This window comes from Panthera uncia (assembly GCF_023721935.1).
Source record: "Panthera uncia isolate 11264 chromosome C1 unlocalized genomic scaffold, Puncia_PCG_1.0 HiC_scaffold_4, whole genome shotgun sequence".
In the NCBI taxonomy this organism is placed as follows: Eukaryota; Metazoa; Chordata; class Mammalia; order Carnivora; family Felidae; genus Panthera; species Panthera uncia.
In genome coordinates, this window is record NW_026057585.1 from 23,223,188 (window position 1) to 23,243,138 (window position 19,951).

At 35.3% G+C, this 19,951-nt stretch overlaps 1 protein-coding gene across 3 annotated transcripts in view; it reads left to right on the plus strand.

Annotated features, from left to right (window-relative positions):
* The window catches only part of DPYD (dihydropyrimidine dehydrogenase), an 848,382-nt gene that overhangs the window by 441,736 nt on the left and 386,695 nt on the right, over window positions 1-19,951 (plus strand). For all 3 annotated transcript variants that reach the window (XM_049618417.1, XM_049618415.1, XM_049618416.1), the window contains one exon: window positions 10,767-10,982. In XM_049618417.1, the coding sequence (XP_049474374.1) occupies window positions 10,767-10,982 (216 nt within the window). The remainder of the gene's footprint in view (window positions 1-10,766; window positions 10,983-19,951) is intronic.

Genomic DNA, 19,951 nt, shown 5'->3' on the forward strand with positions numbered 1-19,951 from the left:
GCAAGCCCAGGTTACCACTTGTGTTTTTCACCAACCAGCTATATACAGATAGGGGTTCCTATGACCCCTTCCAACTCAGGATGCCAATTGTAAGTCCAGTTTACTACTTGTACTTCTGACCAGCTGTTTATAGATCAGCGGTTCCTATGACCGCCTCCTTGGGTTCAATTAATTTGCTAGATTGGCTCACAGAACTCAGAGAAACATTTTACTTACTAGATCACTGGTTTATCAAAAAGGATATTACTCAGGAGCAGCCAGTGGAAGAGATGTCACAAAGCAAGGTATGGCAGAACTTCCAGTTCCCCAAATCTCCACTTCATATGCCAACCTAGAAGCTCTCTGAACCCTGTCCTTTTGGTTTTTTATGGAAGGTTTACTACATAGTCAGGATTGATTAAATCTTGATTCAACCTCCAGCCCCTCTCACCTCCCTGCAGGTCAGGGGGTCAAGGGGATGGGACAGAAAGTTCCAACCCTCTAACCAAGTGGTTGATTCTCCTGGCAACCAGCCCCCATCCTTAGATGCTTTCATCCATTAATTAACATAAAAAAGACCTTCATTGCTCTCATCACTTCAGAAATTCCAATGGTTTTAGGAACTAGAAGCGGGATTAATACCAAATATACATTTCTTTTTTTTTAAGTTTTATTTATTTATTTTGAGAGAGAGAGAGAGAGTCCTAAGCAGGTTCCCTGCTGTCAGCCCAGAGCTCAACGTGGGGCTTAATCTCATGAACTGTGAGATGATGACCTGAGCTGAAATCAAGAGTCAGACACTTAACTGACTGAGCTACCCACGTGCCCCCCCATATATATTTCTTATTATAAATCACAACATCACACATGCACGCAGGCATGCACACACACACACCCTCTCATCTATGTTTTTGATCCCTCTCCCTCCATCACTCTGTAATGTAAAATCCATGAGACCAGAAAAATGTTCCTTTTTTACTCCTGTGTTTTACCACCTGGTCACAACGCCTACTATATAGTAAGTACTCCATAAATATCATTTAAAGATTAAAAATGGCTATGAAATATTTTAGATCATGGGGCACATGAGATTTAGGAAGCACATTTTACAAGGTCACTTGACTCATTGGTGATTCTGTTTTAGATTGCTATATTACTCAGCTTGGGCTGCCATAACAAAATACCATAAACTAGGTGGCTTAAACACTAGAAATTTATTTTCTTTTAGTTCCAGAGGCTGAAAGTCTGAGATCAGGGTGCCAACATGGTGGGGTTCTCATGAGGGTTCTCTTCTTAGCTGTAGGTGGTTCCCGTCTCACTGTGTCTTCACATGTGTCTCTTCTTATAAAGGCATTAATCCCAAAATGAGGACCTCACCTCCATGACCTCATCTAAACTTAAGTTGCTCCCCAAAGCCCAACCTCAAAATGATATCACTTTGGGGTTATGGCTTCAATATATGAATTCTGAGGGAATACAAATAGGTCCATAGCAGTTGCTAAAAGAGCTGGTACCTGGCAGTAGGAGTAAAGTTTAAATGGAAACGAAAGAATACAAAAGAGCATGCTAGGAAGAGAGGATAGCAATTGTAGACACCCAGCGAAAGATAGAGTTTAGTGGAAGTCCTGTGTGACTGATAGGTGTATTAACATAGAGGGTGGCATAAGGTAAATTTGGAGAGGGGGACAGGACCAGCTTATGAATGATCTTGTAAGCTATAATAGTCTCAATATTAATGAAATGCAATGTTGAATGAATGAAAAGTTTTAAATAATCAAATTTGTGTTTTTAAAAGGTCCTGGTACAAAGTAGAGAGTAGATTCTAGTAGGAGGCAAGGAAAATGTAAAGAGCAGTAAGAAATAGTCCCAGTAAGAGATAATGATGGCAATGACTATAGATAGAAGTACATGGATTCATATATTTTGAAGATAGAGTCATTAGGTTTGATGGTAGAAGAGAAATGGGTAATGAAAGAGAAGAATCAAGAATGATTTATATATTTTGGGCTTAATCTGAATGAATGAATGGTCATGTCATAAAGTAAATGGGGAGAACTGGGGGAGGAATAGTTTTTTTGTTGAAGAGGAAGGAATTTTTGCATGATGCTACTTTAAGTTGTTTAAGATCTGGTAATTGGGGATGGAGGTAATGTTTAGATGAAGAAAAAGAACACATTGATTTGACTTAATGTTTAATTTTGTGGCCTTTCTCTACACTCAGGTTACAAATATTTTATTAAGAGCGATGTGAATATAATCCTTTAAAGAAGTGAATAAAATGGGATCATTATTTTTTAGAAACTTTTCCATAGCCTCATATCTTTTCTAAAATTTTCATTACAAATAGTAATTTCTCAAAATGGAGAATTGAAATCTGATTTTATGTTATAATTGTAGTCACTCTACCTAGGCCTTTCCACCATGGAAGCAGCTAATCCAAATGAATTTCTGCTTTGCAAGTTTGAGGAACTATCTATTGAGAGGAATCTCAATAGATATTTCTTCAAAGGGCAAAGTAACTGACCTGGAGTTAATTAATGCATAAATCCTGCCTATGAATTAATCTAGTCATAAGTAGCTATACAATGTTATTTATTCTTTGCCTTAAAATAATCTCAGAATGGATGCTTCTAGAGCAGCTGTACCCCAAGATAGGGACCATTGTAGTTACATCACAATGAAATATAAATAAAATGAGTAAGTGCAAGCTGTTTGATGATTTTAAATTGGATGGAACATAGTTAGTAGTTATTTTCCCTTCTTCAATCAAATATAACACTTCCAATAGGCTTGCTTTTAACAGTGCTTTTTTTTTTTTTAATTTTCATTCTAGTAAAACAAATTAGGGAAAAATGCAATTGGGATACATTATTATGATGTGATTTGCTTTTTCTCCACAACATAACCATTATACATGCAAATTTCTCTGTGTATAATTCCATGACCCAGACAGGTATATTTGGAGAATACCAGTGATAAAAAATAATAATGCAATAAGGAAATAATAGGCCATTATAATTTAAGATTATATTTATTTTTATTTTCATTCCAAAATGAAAGGTATTATGATTGATTATTTTATTAATATCTGAATGGAATATACTTTTTAAAAATTTTTGATAATAGTTTTTCAATTTGTGTGTACATGTGTTGTGTTTGTATGTTCAATCAAAGCATCATGAAAAATACTCAGATCATTTTCCAACTTTGAGGACATTAATGCTTTAGAAAATTAATGTTTATGGAAACAGGAACAGCTCGATGTAATGTAGAAAGTGTAAGCTTTGAATTCAGGTCTTGCTCTATTATTAACTTCTTATCTTTGGAGACATTGTTGTTTACTTTGAGCTTCATTTTCCTCATTTTCAATAGAAGAATAATGCCTAATTTGAATAGTCGTGATCATAAGGAGAGAATAAGTACAAAACACTTATCAGTGGGTCTGGCATAAGTATTATTTGCAAGTAGACAAGTGTTTTATGGATTGTGAGAGTAAACAAATGTCCTATTTTTATAGTAGGCCTCAACATTTGGGTGGCGTAATGATGGTTGTCGGAATTGATACCTTAGAAGCAGATAAAGGTCCCCATATGGGCACTTCTTAGAGTATCTGCTCACCTTGTAATAATACTTTATTCTCTTGAACAGGCCCCTGGTAGCCATTTATTTTAATAAGGTAGACATGTAACACATTTGTGGCCAAACTTGAATGTCTCATTTGAGAATTAGGAATTAGGGAGAGCATTGACATGGCTAAAGAAGTGATTCTCAGCCTTGGATGCATAATTCAACTCCTTGGAGAGTATTAAAAAACTACTAGTGCTCGAGTCTTCTTCTGAATGATTCTGATGTGATTAGTACGGAGCCTATCTGGCCAGGACATCAGAATTTTTAAAACCTTTCAAATGTTTTTAATATGTAAAGTTAAAAATTACTGGGCTAGACCTATGGAATAGCAACCATTCTGCATAAAGAGTCAGAGGAAGCCAATTGGCAGAGACAGAAGAATAAACTAGATGCACAAGAAGAGGAGTGAAGGAAAGACAGATAATCTGGCTTTCCCTGAGGGGAGCCATTCCTTGACGTTTAGCTGTGTTCATGAGTTTCACAAGATGCTTCTGTACCCTCGCTCTTAAACAGCCATCTGAGGCTAGTTTCCACTACTTGCAACCAAACAAATCCATTCTAAGGCAGAAGTTAAAAATCATGTGGGGCAGAAAAATGTTTCATTTTAAGTTGGCTCCTAGCAAAATTGTGAAATCAGTGAATGTTTATGTCACTGTATGTGTCTGACATAGAATGCATACATTTACATAGTAACTTAATTGCCCAGAGTAGTTATTTACCATTGCACTAAATAACTCTTTTTAGTGCCTTTGCTAAATTCAACAGTCTTCCAGTGGTAAAAGTTGAATTTTATTCAGATTAGAATCATAGAATAATGGGATATGTATCTGGAATGCATTTCACGATTATTTCACCTAAATTGATTATCATTTTACTGGGAACTGATGTAAAAATGAGACTAAAATACCCAAGGTCACTAGTCTGATGTATTCAACAAATATTTCGAGCATCTTTCTGCCAAGTCTTATGCCAGGTGCTTAAATTAAATTAGGTTGGAGGCACATACATATAAGCAAACAAGTACAGAATATGATGAGGGAACAACTTTGCTTGCGGACAGCCGGGCAAGTTTCCTAGTGAAGATGACAACAGGACTAACTTTTTTTTTTTTAACATTTATTTATTTTTGAGGCAGAGAGAGACAGAGCATGAATGGGGGAGGGTCAGAGAGAGAGGGAGACACAGAATCTGAAACAGGCTCCAGGCTCTGAGTGGTCAGCACAGAGCCCGACGCGGGGCTTGAACTCACGGACCGTGAGATCATGACCTGAGCTGAAGTCAGACGCTTAACTGACTGAGCCACCCAGGTGCCCCAGGACTAACTTTTGAAAGATTGCTTGGAATTTTCAAAGCAGAAAAGCCAGACAGGAAAGGACATTTAAGGGAAAAAAAGTCAAAATGCATAGGTACACTAATGATATTGTTTTATTTGAGAAATGATAAGTTATTTAATAAATGGAAGCATAAAATGTTGTGAGGGCATGGTACTAGATGAGATTAGAAAGAGTGAAAGATGAGATTAGAAAGTGTGGGGAGCAGGGAGGAGCCCATGTCACAACTAGGGTTATATAATGCTAAAGAGCTGAGGCTGGATTCTGCAGGTAGTGAAGAGCCTTGAAGGATTTTGTAGGTGGAAGTGAAGTGAGAAAATTTAAGTGTGACCCATATAAATTTGGGAACTCTCATGGTTTATGCATTTCATGGAGATAATATTTTTAATGGAGTTATAAGTGATTAAAATCTTCGCTAAGTCTCCCCTAAAAAAATTCTGAGAAGGACAAAGAAAACTTTGTAAAATGCCATCTTTAGACGTCCCTCTCATTTGCAGTGTCTTTTAGTGTCTAACAATGGCTTCTATAAAAGAAATGTTACTTTTTACCTTTACACTCTAAAAATGTGCCGGACATCTCAATTTTTCCTTAGTCTCTGTTTTTACCTCCCTCTTCTGTCCTCTTCTCAGTTCTTTATCACTTCAGTCTCTTGATTCTATAGGTTTTTTGTTTTTGTTTTTCTTTGTTTTTGGTGTTTCTATTAATTATATTTTGAACTACCAAAGAGATCGTGGTAATATCCATAAGACAGTTTCTTGTTTTAGAAAGGGAAAGGAAGAGGAAATCACATAAATTTATGTTGTTGTACTTAACCCTTTTAACTATGTTAGCAAAATTCTCAATTTCAGAACATAAAAGGTAAATGAGGGGCACCTGGGTGGCTCAGTTGGTTGGGCGACCGACTTCGGCCCAGGTCATGATCTCACAGTTCGTGAGTTCAAGCCCCGTGTCGGGCTCTGTGCTGACAGCTCAGAGCCTGGAGCCTGCTTTGGATTCTGTGTCTCCCCCTCTCTCTGCCCCTCCCAATGTCTCTCTCTGTCTCTCAATAATGAATAAATGTTAAAAAAAAATGGTAAATGAGATATCCAACAAAGGATGACAAGAATATCAAAAAGCATAAAAATAATTATGAAGATCTAAATGCTTAGCCTGGGAGAAAAGGCAATTTGGAAAGAATATGATAGTTCTTTAAAACATACCTGAGGATTGCCATGTGAAAAAGTGATTTTACTTATCTTTGTCTCTAAGAGGGCAGAGTTGCCTTTAAGAGTAAGAATTATATATATGATACCTAATACATACATATATATTACATATATTTCTAATTATAATGGAGATATTAATTTGAGTAAGATATGCTCACTTCCCTCAAGGAGCTTATGTTCTATTTGAAGAGAAAATCAACATGTACAGCACAGTGTGATGACTACTGAGGTAGGAACATATTTTAAATTGCAAAATAGCAGAGATGACAATTAGATATATGAGACTAGGGTATGAAATGTATTAAGGAAATGCCCCAGGAAGCATGTACTTGCATAAATGAATTGAATTTGGAAAGATGAGTAATCATTTGATGGGTGAAGAAAGACTTGGTTTATATTTTAGGCTAGTGGAAACACATGATAACTCATGGAGACATGTAGCAGTGTGATGAAGTATCTGGGGTTTTAATTTTGTGTGTGGTTGGTTGGTTGGTAGATTTATTTGTGTTTTTCTATTTGTGAACTCCAGGGACCTGTCTGTTTTGTTCATCTCTAGAACTGCAAGTTCTTAATAAGTACCTGCTGAGTAAATACATGAACAAAAGTAGTTTTATATGAATGTTAAGAAATGTAGGGGCGCCTGGGTGGCGCAGTCGGTTAAGCGTCCGACTTCAGCCAGGTCACGATCTCGTGGTCCGTGAGTTCGAGCCCCGCGTCAGGCTCTGGCCTGATGGCTCGGAGCCTGGAGCCTGTTTCAGATTCTGTGTCTCCCTCTCTCTCTGCCCCTCCCCCGTTCATGCTCTGTCTCTCTCTGTCCCAAAAATAAATAAAAAACGTTGAAAAAAAATTAAAAAAAAAAAAAAAGAAATGTATCTAAGTACATGGGCATTACCTTATAGAAGCAATCAATATATGCTATGAAAAGAAATTTGGTTTCCTGAAGATATGGATAAGTTTTAGCATATTAGTGATTAAAACATATAACAAAATATTTTCAATGTAATTAACAAATTGAAAGAATGTTATTTCTTTATGCCCTAGGAGCAATCCAGATAAAATTATTTATCTATAGTGGCCAGGGAGTGCTTCAGATGAGGAAATTTTATAGTGGGTACAAAAGAGAGATACCGAATGTGAAAGGGTGCAGAGGCAGAGTGGCATGGACTATTTTGGGGGAACAATGACTGAACCATTATATTTCTGAGAGATAGCTTAGGATAGTGGAAGGAAAACTGACCAACAAAACAGAAAAAAAAACACACACATTTTGTTCTGCCTTTGTCATTAACTGAATAACTTAGAGGTACTCACTTAATCTCCTTTACCTTTAGTTTTCTCTTTATAAAATAAAGCTTTTAATACTTCTAAATATTTTTAAGTTTATGTATAATAATAAATATAGCTGAAAGGATTGATTTGGGACAATCTGAGGAGGAAGCTAAGGGGTAGTCTATTTACCTTGATCTTCACTTACTGGTTTTTCATTTGTTCTTTTAGAAAATTGGTTTAGTATACCTTTAATTCTATTTGTTGCATATAAATTAATTTATGGTCAGTATTGAAAGTATAAAAAATAAAATAAGGCAAAATTTAAAAATTAACAGTCATCTTACAGTTCAGATAGTGCTGGTTAAGATATTTATATTTACTCTTTATGATAGATGGATAAACAGAGAGATGCATAGCAATACATATAATAATATATAGCAAACATATATTAAATATTTATTTGTTTACTTATTTTTTACTGAAAACTTTTGGATTTACATATAATGTTAACCCATTGTTTTTTCACTTAGTACAGGATAAAAAGTCACTCATGTCAATACAGTTTTTTTTTTTTCTGTATCAGTTTCTGTATCAGTCTGATGCCAGTATAATATTCCTTTTCACAGTGGTATTATTGGGGAACTAATTTTCATAGCTCACCATGTAGGTTGTTTCTTTCTTTCTTTTTTTAAATTAAGTATTTTTTTTTATTTTATTAAGTTTTAGTTTTAATTCCAGTATAGTTAACATAATCTAGGTTGTTCCTTACATCTGTTATTTACTAATACTGTTGGATAACTGGAAAATAGTATTGTCTGAAATTGAAAATCTGGCTCACATATTCTTTAGAAGAGAATATGGGATACACTTTGAAACAGTTGAGTTTTAATTAACAGCACAACATCCATATCCAAAGGTCTTGAAGTCTCTTGGAAATCTGAGTTTGGAGGTTATGAATGGGATTTGGGAGGAATTAGCCTCATGGTGAGAGCTGAAATTTGAAATGCTTAAGCTGATTGAGCAAGGGTAGAGAGGGGAACAGGCTTTTAAACTTCAGAAAAGGAAGCATACATTGGGCATGAGTAAATCCTGAGATTGCACAGAATAGGTTGCTGTAGCACCACACTGTGGTAAAAAAAAGTCTCAAAGACAAAACAAAACAAAAACCCTGTAGGCACAGTATGAAAAATAACCGCCTATTAAAGATTTGAGATTCTATCATATATGCATACACATCAATAGTATTTTGTCAATAAAAGAAAATACATAGTTTATAAGAAGCTGTAGTTCTCAGTTGAAAGAGTTTTATGTGTATGTTTATATTTTGTTAGTTGTTGTTTGCTTTGGTTTGTTTTATATTTTTGTTTTGAAGCTTAAGGAAAATCTTGCAAAGTTTTTCTACATAATTTCCTTTTTAGATTAAGGCAGAAACCTTCTTAAGAATTTCAGGGCAATGCCTTATTTATTGTAAGCTACATAAACTAAGAAATGCAAGTTGAACTATACATACATATCTGCTCCTTGGGCCATTGCCTAGTGTCATATAGCTATGATTATTAAGAAGTTCATCTGTAAGATTAAAGAGATTAGATATTTCATTACAAAACCTTAAAAAGAAAAGAAAACTCATAGTATCATTCACCTCACCTAATAAAGAATATAGAGCCATATGCATTTCTGCTGTTAGCCTCAGACACAAAGTTGCCTGAAATTTCTGAGATTCCTCATATATGAAAAGTGCATCTAAATTTTTCCCAGTATTAACCAATATGTGGTGTTAGGAAAGTCTTCCTAAGTCTAGCCTAAATTTGCTTGATTCAATTTAAACTACGATTTTGCAGTTGAGAAAATCACATCAAGGTCTTTTCCCCCCCTCATACACCCGTGTACAAATTCACAAAGACACACACGCACACACACACACATCAAACTGACATATATTAATTCCGTATATTCTACATTATACCTTTTGTCTTTGCTAATAATCTTTTTAATAGCATTACAATTCCACATGAGGACAGGAGAAATTAATGTTCACAACAGGACTGACTGATATTCAGAAATGTGCCAGAACATTCCTGGCAGAAGATGCCTGCCATACTTGAAGCTTTGATGTGATCAGGCACCTCTCTGTAGGTGCACGAGACACATTAGTCTTTCAATTGACAAGTTTGATGCCTTTTTACATATTAAGTGAACTTTCCTTTGCATTATAAATGGTGGAGGTCCAGAAATAATTTGTATGCAAGTCATAGCAATTTTTATCTACATAAGACACACTCCTGTAAAATTAAAGTTATGCTCAAACAACTTTTCCTTTGAGTGATGGTTCACAAGAGAAAGGGATTCTTACTTTGGAATTAACTAGCTCTATCCATTCAGTAACCACTTTAGCTTAGAAAACTCACCCTTTTTATATTTGCCCGTATTATTTTTCTTTCAGAGATAAATAGAGAGAAAGGGAAGGAGGGAGACAAGGAAGGAGACAGAGACAGAGACACTTATTAAACCAAAGGCTAGATGAGATCTTTAATAACGTCCCCATTCAGGAAGAGACAACAATTAGCAAATACCTACTCTCCTTCAGTGTGCCATGCACTTTGCATAAGCGTTTTCATACTGCAAGGTAACATGACTACAATGTCCCTTTAAGAAAGGTAATTTTACAGTGTTGAGAGCCAGTTGAAGGTTTCGGTCTTAACTGTTAGGTGCCGGTTTGGTTTCTGAAAAAAGAAACTCTCCTCATGCACATGAGTACATTTCCCACTTTCCAAATTAGTTGTCTTCCTGTGGCTTATGATCTCCTGCATTTTCCAATACCCCTATGAGGTAGGAAATTAGGCAACCAACATTCCTGCTGCTGTACTGAAAACGGTGGAGGAGAAAAAGACATGGACATATTAGGTGGCTTTCCTAAAATCTCATAAACAGAAGTGAGAGTACTGGAAATTGAATTTAGGCCCCCTGACTTGCTGTCGCCCATATCTCTGAGCAGTAAAGACATTTCCACAAATTAAGACAAAAAGGCTGCTTTATGGGACCAGGGAAATAAATTCTGAAATTATTCCCTTTTGTGTTTGAATCTCTGTATGTTTTAAGTAGAGTTTTTTTGTTTGTTTATTTAATTGATTTTATTTCTGTTAATACCCTCTATAATGCCTTTTAAATTAGAAAAAGATGATGTTATGTAAATTTGATTCACTGCTAACTGACTTTTTGCCAGTTTTCATCATGGTAAACAGACCAGTGTAATCTGTATTAATTCAAATGCTGTGTTGAAGTGATTTTTGTAAAAGATTGTATGGAAAAATCAGATATGATACAAGAACAACTATTGACTCTTTGTTTTTTGCAGTCACAATATGGAGCTTCTGTTTCTGCCAAGCCTGAACTGCCCCTCTTTTACACCCCTATTGATCTGGTGGACATTAGTGTGGAAATGGCTGGACTGAAGTTTATAAATCCTTTTGGTCTTGCTAGTGCAACTCCAGCTACCAGTACATCAATGATTCGAAGAGCTTTTGAAGCTGGATGGGGTTTTGCCCTGACCAAAACTTTCTCTCTTGATAAGGTAAGAATATATTTTTGAAGTCATGTTTAAATGTCTATCATGTATTTTAATTAGGGCATAAATATTATAATGGCAAGATTTGCCTGACCAAGAAATAGTAGTTATTCAACTACTGGGCAAGACCTATGGTTGCAAAATAGTTTTTATTTTCTTTCCAATCTTTCTGTCCCTTGGAAGGGCATCTGTTTCTCATTTGTTTTGTCTAGGAAGCATCAAAAACATCTATATTACAAAAGTACCTATTTCATTTAATAATCACAAACTCATGAATTTTATTTTGGCATTATTAATTCTTTCGTGATTTGTGAATGTGTGTGGATGAGGACATATGCCTGAACTCAAAGTGAGAGAGACTATGGATATGGTTTGTACATAATCCTGGGATCCAGTTCATGTCAAAAAGAATCATTCAGTGTAGCTCATTTGTGCTGGTAATAAGATTCTTCTTGAATTTTTAAATACAGAAACTTTTCAAAGTATATATGCCTGAGTTTAATTTGCCATTATGACTTTGTACCCACGCTGTAAGTGGACATACTTAGAAGAAAATAAAGTACATATTACAGTTGAGATGAATTCTTTAAAATACAGAAAGCATATAAATACATGTTTTTAAAGTAGTATGATTTATACAATAGAAGGTTGCATCCTTATATGGTTTTGAAGTAGAAAAGCACAGAATTTAACATTATTAGACCTTTTATTGATAAAATTTTAAATGCTGAGTCTATGTATTTAGTACTAACTGGTAGTTAGTAATAATTAATGTATAAGAATGTGTGAATCTAGTGACCAAGAAAAGTGTATCATTATTTAAATCAGCCTTATCCGTAGGCAAAGAAAATAATAGAGAACAAATATGCCCCATTAAGCACATTCTTTCCTTCTTTCTCCTCTTACTAGGATCAATAGCCAGCATTAGTATGGCTAAAACATTACAGCTGTCTTATTCTGACAGCTTTACAAGATGCTATGTGTAGGTGTGATGAAGAAAATCTAGAGATTCCTCAAAAGTTAGAAAAACCAGGGCATAAAAAATATTATAAATGTTTTTATGTTTAAATAACTAAAGGAAGATTCTTTTTCAGATAAATTGGTTGAGTACATAGAAATACTTTGGTTAAACAAAGTATAAGAATAAACAACTTACTGGATTCAGCTTTAGAATATCATTAATCAATTGTTTACAGCTTTGTAGAATATTGATAGTATATTCATCTTTGTTTCAATTCATCCTTTTAAGAATAACTCAAAAGCTGTAGTCAAATGTTTAATCCACTGAGGAAAACTGAGTCTCTGATACCATTTAATGACTACATTAGTTACACTGTTTTAAAAATTTTATATGTAAACAGCAATAGATGGCTAATCATGTATAGGCGAAGAATTGTAGAAAAAAATGTTTGCTTTGAATTTGCTGTTTGCTTGCAAAAAATTGAATTCTGATTAATCAGAGACATCTGTCTTTACTCTGTTGGTGACATGCATTGATTTGTGATGCTGTCTCTTTCGGTAACCTAGGAGCGGTTGCCTTTATTAGGATCAGCAGCAGAAATAAATGTGGAAGCTAACTTCCTTCTAAACCTCCAATTTGAATTTAATCTATCAATTCACAAGTCTGTGATGCTGGTTCAAAGTGAGAGTAAGGAACAAATGCAAATTAAATTTGGCATATAAAACACAATGTTGGGGGTTTTGGGAAGCTCTCTGTTACTTTAATGGCAGGTACAACACAATATTTGTGCAAAGGCTATTTCAGATGTGTTTTTGCTGATTATAATGACATAAATAATGATGCCACCGTGGGCTTATATAATGGCCATACATGGTTTTCTGAAGTAGTCAGTTTGCTTCATAGAGATGTAGGGTTTTTCTTAATTTTCTTATATTGTCCCTAATTAGTGATTATACCTATTGTGAATGTAAAATTGTCTTATGAACATCTGTGCTTTCTTATTGATGAAATGTTGTAGCACACAACTCAGTTGGTATAAACATTTTTTTTCCCACAGTTTCTTACTAAAGAAATCTATTAAAATATTATATGACTATACATTTGTGTGACATTATAGCATACCAGTTTAGATTAGCCTTATTATAATTTATTATGCCATTTCAAGAATCTACTTAAAATGTATTAAAATTCAGAATCTTGACATTTGAAATTTGGATGCTCTTAATATGACAAAGGTTATTCTATGGAGTTTTGTTATCATATGAAATATTAATATTTCACAATACAGTTTTGATGAAGTACAATTTGCCGAGCCTGCATATGATAAAGAAATTAAATGCTTACCAAGGGAGTTCAGTAAAAATTAGAGCCCTGCCTGAACATCTGCTGGAAATTTTATTATCCTGTCCTACTGACAGGGTGGCTCCCTCGTTGTTTTTGTAGATTGACAGCTGAATATTGCACTGATTTCTGCAGCAAATATGTTTAGGTGAACTTTGTTTCCCTTTTTTTTTATTTTTTTGGGGAGTTTGGAACATGCTTTTGATTTTCATCCTATACCTTTTTTTATACTCTTGACATTTGTAGATGCCAGATTGAGGTCTAATACGCTGTAGCAACGATAGACCATTGACTTACAGTGAAATGCCAGTTGATATCTCAGTAAACAGAAATATTATTATTCTTTACTGTGCAGTCTGTATAAAAGCTGTACGTGGTTTCTTTAGGGAGGCAAATGATCAGATTTTTAATGTCAAATATAAAAAGATCTGTGTTTGCTTTTGTGTTAAATAACATGAAAGATGGCTTTTATTAACTACGTTCTTCCTTCCCAAATCACCCTTTCTAGAATGTCCCAAAATATGTAGATTGCCTTTCTTGAGATTCTGTTTATGTTTATAACATAAAATATTTAAAATACAATATTTAAAATACAATTATAAATTCTTTTCATAAATAAATATATATTGTGTTCCTGTTTAACTAAACAAAGGTGGAAGAGAGATCGATGTCAAGCTCAATTAAAGCTAAACTATCATGACAAACCAGAGAAATGCTCTGTTTAACTGGTAATATTAAAAATTGTTTAGACTTCACATAAAAGAACCTCCTGACTCGTGTCCACATTATACTGATAATAGATAAAATAGATAAAAATATTTGGGAGAATCATATCATAAATTTTATTTTATCAGACATACACATATTATATACTACAAATATGTAATCTGTAAGTACATGCTGCATGTATCTTTCTCACTACATAGATAAATAAACCCAGAAGTGTTTATTACTATTCCAAATAGAATTCAAACCTAAGCAAAAGTTCACTTCATTTATAAACTATGTAGCATAGATATTAGAATAAACTTGTGATGGAATTTTAGTGAGAAAATGTCTTGAATGCATATGCTTTAATAAGTATCAGATGATGAGATAAATACATGCACACATAATGAGTCAACAAAAAATACCAAAAACCAAAAACTGAGAAATAGTTAAGATTCTTCATTATTTATTTGGAATCAAATATTGATAGTAGCTTTTTTCCATAAAATACAAACTTATACCACATAACACAATGCTTAGTGTACAAGAAGAGTTTGATAAATGTTTCATAAATATTTGTTGGATAAATGAATCAATAAATGAATAAATAGATTTTTGGCAAAAGCATATTTTCTTTTTTTTTCAGCCATATGAACAGACAGTTACCACATTAAAAAATTGACTGTTCTGAGTATTGATCTCAAAGGAGAAAAGGCCAATTTAAAATTTTCATATCCCATGTTGCTTTCTGTAGTGCATATATACATGTCTAAAAATGAAAATGTCAGTGGGGTTTTTTAATGCATGGGTAGTGTTTTAAGACTTAAGAGTCTTTAAAATATTGAGAATTTTTGAGAAAAAATAATATGTATTGCACAATTTTAGGAAGGGAAATAAAAATCATCTGACCAGCTATCTAAGCTCATGTGTCAATAGCTCTAACAGAATAAATGTAACTTGTTTCTGAGTGCTTTTAGTGACAAGGAATATGCTAGATCTTTAAGGCAATGCAGCCTTTTATAGCTATGAAAAAACCTATTTTAGAAATATCTTCCTTTTGAGGCACCTGGGTGGCTCAGTTGGTTAAACATCTGACTTCGGCTTAGCTCACGATCTCGCGGTTCCGTGGGCTTGAGCCCCACGTCGGGCTCTGTGCTGATAGCTTGGAGCTTGGAGCCTGCTTCAGATTCTGTGTCTCCCTCTGCCTCTGCCCCTCCCCTGCTGGCACTCTGTCTCTCTCTCCCTCAAAATAAATAAACAGTAAAAAAAAAAAAATAAATAAATAAAAAAATACCTTCCTTTTATTGACCCCAAATTGGACTTTCTCATATGTTCCATCCATGTTTTATAGTTCTGCCTTCAGAGATATCTTGGAATAAATTAGTCTAACTTACTAACATAAATGAATTGTTGATTTTTAAATATGGTGGGGTTTTTTCCCCAGTAAATAAATACCCTAGAGAAAGGCTAATAAGTATGGACAGGCAGTGACATCTAGGGAAAATAAATTTGGCCTGGGAGACTCTAGTCTCTGTCCAAAGCTCCTTCTAAATCACTACTTTGCACAAATTGTTGAACATTGTACATTGTTTTGTTAGAATTTATCATACACATAATTAACTACCATTTATTGACTGCTTTGAAAGTATGGACATTGCCAAATATTTTTCATAAGTTATTCTCTGAATCGTCATAATATGCCTATAAGATAGATAGTATTTTTTAAGTTTTTTTTTCATGTGAAATAATTCAGTGAGAAAGTTAAACCAGTTGCCCAGGACTTAGAACAACAGTTATTTATTTGCTCAGAATCATGTATATTGGCAATTTGGCTGAGTTCATGTGGGCAGTTCTTCTGCTTCACAAGGTATCTTTAGGGTTCATTTATGCATTTTCAGTCAGTTAGAGGGATGCCTGGGGACTGGCAAGAGGGCCTCATTCGTGTATATGGACCCTCACCTGGAGTTGTGTAATTGCTGAGACAGCTTAGACTCTTTCTCTGTCTCTTTATTCTCCCTCTTGCCTAATGGTGGCTCATCAAGGAGGCTAGGTTAGGCTTGTTTGCAAGGTGGCAGTGCTCCAAGAGGGCAAGCGTGGAAGCTGCAAAGCCTGTTGAAATAAACCCTCAAAAGTCACACGCTGTCACTTCCACCATACTTTCTTGGTTAAAGCAAATTACGAGATATGCTATACATGTTATATTCAAGAAGTAGGTAAATACCATCTGCTTATTTATGGGAAGAACAGCAAAATCAAATCACAAATGGCCATGTTTATAGCATGGAAAGTGGATGGCAGCCATCATTGCCAACAGTACTTATTTGCCCTCTGGTCCCAGTAGTTCAAATCCCTCCCACCTGCAAAATGCATCCACCCCTTTCCAAGATACCAAAAAATGTCATCCAGTTATGGCATTAGTCTCAAAGTCTATGATCTTATGATCTATATTAAGTTCAAATGCAAATGAGGCTGGTTGGGTTCAGCTTGCTTTATCCAGGATACTATGAAATAGAAAGACAAGTTGACTATCCTCTATACACCCAAAATAAAGTTATACAGTCAAGAGAACCTTAGTAGATACTCTCATTCACAAATAAAATAAACGTCTGGGATTTAGAAATCACTGTCTGCAGCAATTTTTTTTATACATTTTTTTTAATGTTTATTTTTGAGAGAGAGAGAGCACAAGCAGGAGAGGGGCAGAGAGAGAGAGAAAGAGAAAGAGAGAGAGAGAGAGAGAGAGAGAGAGAGAGAGAGAAACAGAATCTGGGTCAGGCTCTAGACTCCATGCTGTCAGCACAGAGCCCAATGCAGGCTCGAACTCAAGAACTGCAAGATCATGACCTGAGCTGAAGTCAGACGCTTAACCAACTGAGCCACCCAGGCACTCCATGTCTGCAGCAATTATAAAATTCAGTTGGTCACGTGTTGTCAGGGTCTCTTGCTCTGTGAATAGGGGATATTCCTAGAGTAGGACCCTGTTCTTCTCCCTGGTAATGGTTTCCTAATCCATTGTTCCTGTCTGCTACCGGCTGTGTCCTTTGGGCTCTTGATTCTATCCTCTGAGTTGTGTTTTGTTTTGTTTAGAAATGGCCAATGATGGCCATTCTTGGCAGTTGAATAACTTTTTCAACCTGTTTCTGCCCACAGAAAGTTAAGAACCCCTGTTCTCTTTATTTTAGTTGTCCCTTTTAGTCCTAGTTCTTAGTGATGTCATCAGAAAACTTTGTGAAAAACTTTTTGAATCTATCAAGAGCTGACTACATGCCCTAAACCCACATTCATAATTCTTTTTGAGACATATTTCTCTCTATTTTGGACATATCTTTCTGCTGTGGCACAATATCCTTTAGATTCTTAGAATCAATATTGTCTACCTGAGAGAATCTACTAGGACCTGCTTTAAATCTTTCTAAAATCTTAACAAAGTATCACATAGCAACTCTTGATGGGATCTTTACCCTAAGGTCATTTCTTACTTTGAAAATCTTTTCCTTCTGGGGTAGATGAAGTACACAGAATTGTTTTATTTTCTAACACAAGCAATTCTTGGCTTTGCTCTAAATTTGCTTATCAAATTACATATATCCTTATTTAGCTATTTTCTCTCTTACAATACCTTATTATTCTTGGGTAGAAACATTCAACTGACACTTTGAGTGTTCTGTCTAGCGATTTCTTTAGTCAGATCTACACATGCATTATGTACATTTCTATCTTCTGAATTATCACCAGTGACATTCTTGCCAGTTGTTCTGCCACTACATAACACAGGCCACCCTTTTCCCAGTCTCCACTAACAATTTTCACACTGCATTTCCAGCCTCCACTAGCAGTTTGTTCACCGTTTTTCCAGCTTTTGCTAGCAGCCTACTTTTAATTTTCCAAGAGAGGTCTCTGCCCCCCTCTCATTTTGAAAGCCAATGCCACACGATTTAGATTCTGTTATGGCTAGCAAACATAACCAATTTCTGTATTACTTATCTATTGCTGCACATCAAAGCACCTCACAATTTAGTAGCTTAAAACAACTAATCTGCTGTTGGTTCTAGAATTCAGCAATTTGGTCAGGGCACAGCTGGGTGGGCTTGACTCTGCCCATGTGACATGAGTTGTTTTCTCTCATGTGTTTGCAGTTAGTTGACAGACTTGGTGGCTGCTGGTCCTTGATGGCTTTATGCACATGCTTGGGCCCTCAGCTGGCATAACTGGGCCTGGGTCTCCATATGGTCTCATCTTCAAAAAGACTGTACTGGGCTTGTTCACAAGGTGGCTGTATTCTAAAAATGCAAGAGTGGAAATTGTGACTCTGAGGCTCAGATGTTACACAGTGTCATTTCCGCCCTTATTCTGTTGGTTAGAGCAGGTCACAAGGCCAGACCAGGATTTAGGAGCATGGAAATAGTTCCTCCCATCCAAGACTTAAATCCACCGCACCAGAATTGAACCAAGGTCTATTTGATACAAATCCAGATGCTTTCCTCTATATCATATTTTCTACTTTATTCTCTCTGAATCTCATTATTTTATGTCTAAACTGAAGGCAGTTTGACTCCATCGGTGTTTGGCAGGGACCTGGAGTTCAGCTGAGCAGGAACACTGAGGGCTGTCTATCCCCTGCCTCAAGCAGAGCAGCACCTATGATTTTATTTCTGTCTTGGTTTTATGTATAGTTTCATGGAGAGAGAATTTTGATTTAAAAATCTTCTGATACGGGCACCTGGGTGGCTGAGGGTGATGAATCACTAAATATTGCACTATATGTTAACTAACTAGAATTTAATAAAAGCTTGACAAAGAAAAAAAATAAAATAAAACCTTCTGGAAATCCACTGTTAATCCATTGTCAAAAGCCAGTCTCCTGTGCCAGTTTTTTTCCAGCCACACTGTCCCTCTTTCTAGCCCTCCAACATGGCAGGGTTCTCCTTCTCTTAGGCCATTTTGCTAGTGTTTGCTCTGCCTAGAATGCTTTGCCCTCTTTGTACATAGAGCTCTTGCTTCTCATTCAGTTCTCAGGTGAGAAATTACCTCATCAGAGAAGCCTTTACTGACCACTCAAAAACTCTTTTCCTGTGCCACATTTCCCTGTTTTTGTTTTTTTCTTTCACTGAGCTTACCATGATGTGGAATTACCATTCTCTTGATCATGTTTTTGTTTACTTGTTTATTTTTCTGTTTTAGCCATATGAAGTAAGATTAATAAGAAGAGGGATGTTGTCTTTCTTGCTCACTACTGTATGCCCAGTGCCAAGAACCAGGTCTGGCAGATAGGAAGGATGCAATGCATACTTGTTAGATGAATGAATAATTATAGGATTCTAATTTGAACCACAATTCCACATGACAGCTCTTCAGTTACTTGGAGACAGCTCTCATGTCCTATCAACAAGCCTTTTCTTTTTCCTTTCTAAATAGTCCTGTTTTCCTTTCTATAATAAGGTTTGCAGACTTTTTACCATGTAGGTTGTCTGTTCTCCCATGTGGATTTCAAGAAACTTGTTTCGATCCACATTATCTTAATTGAGAGGAAGTTGCCTACATTTGCACAAATTGCTAGCACCTATCAACCAGACAAGGATTCAGGAATAACACTGTCAGGACTATAAATGCTAAAGATAATATTTAGGGCTGTTAAGAAAAATTTCACAAATATGTTATGTAATAATATTTTAGAGCTTGGGTAATTCTCTTTGGATTATAACAAAAGACTACACTTTGTTCTTCTAACTTACTTTAAAAGGCCTTATTGGAAATAAAGATCTGAATTTTTTAAACATTAAGTCAAACTGATTTCTTTTATTGTTATTGAGTTTCTACATAACATTATCATGAAAGTCTATGAAACAATAAATGAACAGCTGTCCAGTGCATTATTTTCCTTGATATAGTTCTAGCTTCAAATTTGGTACATAATTAATTTCTATTTATCGTGCAGCATTGTTCTCATGATATGTATTTATGCACT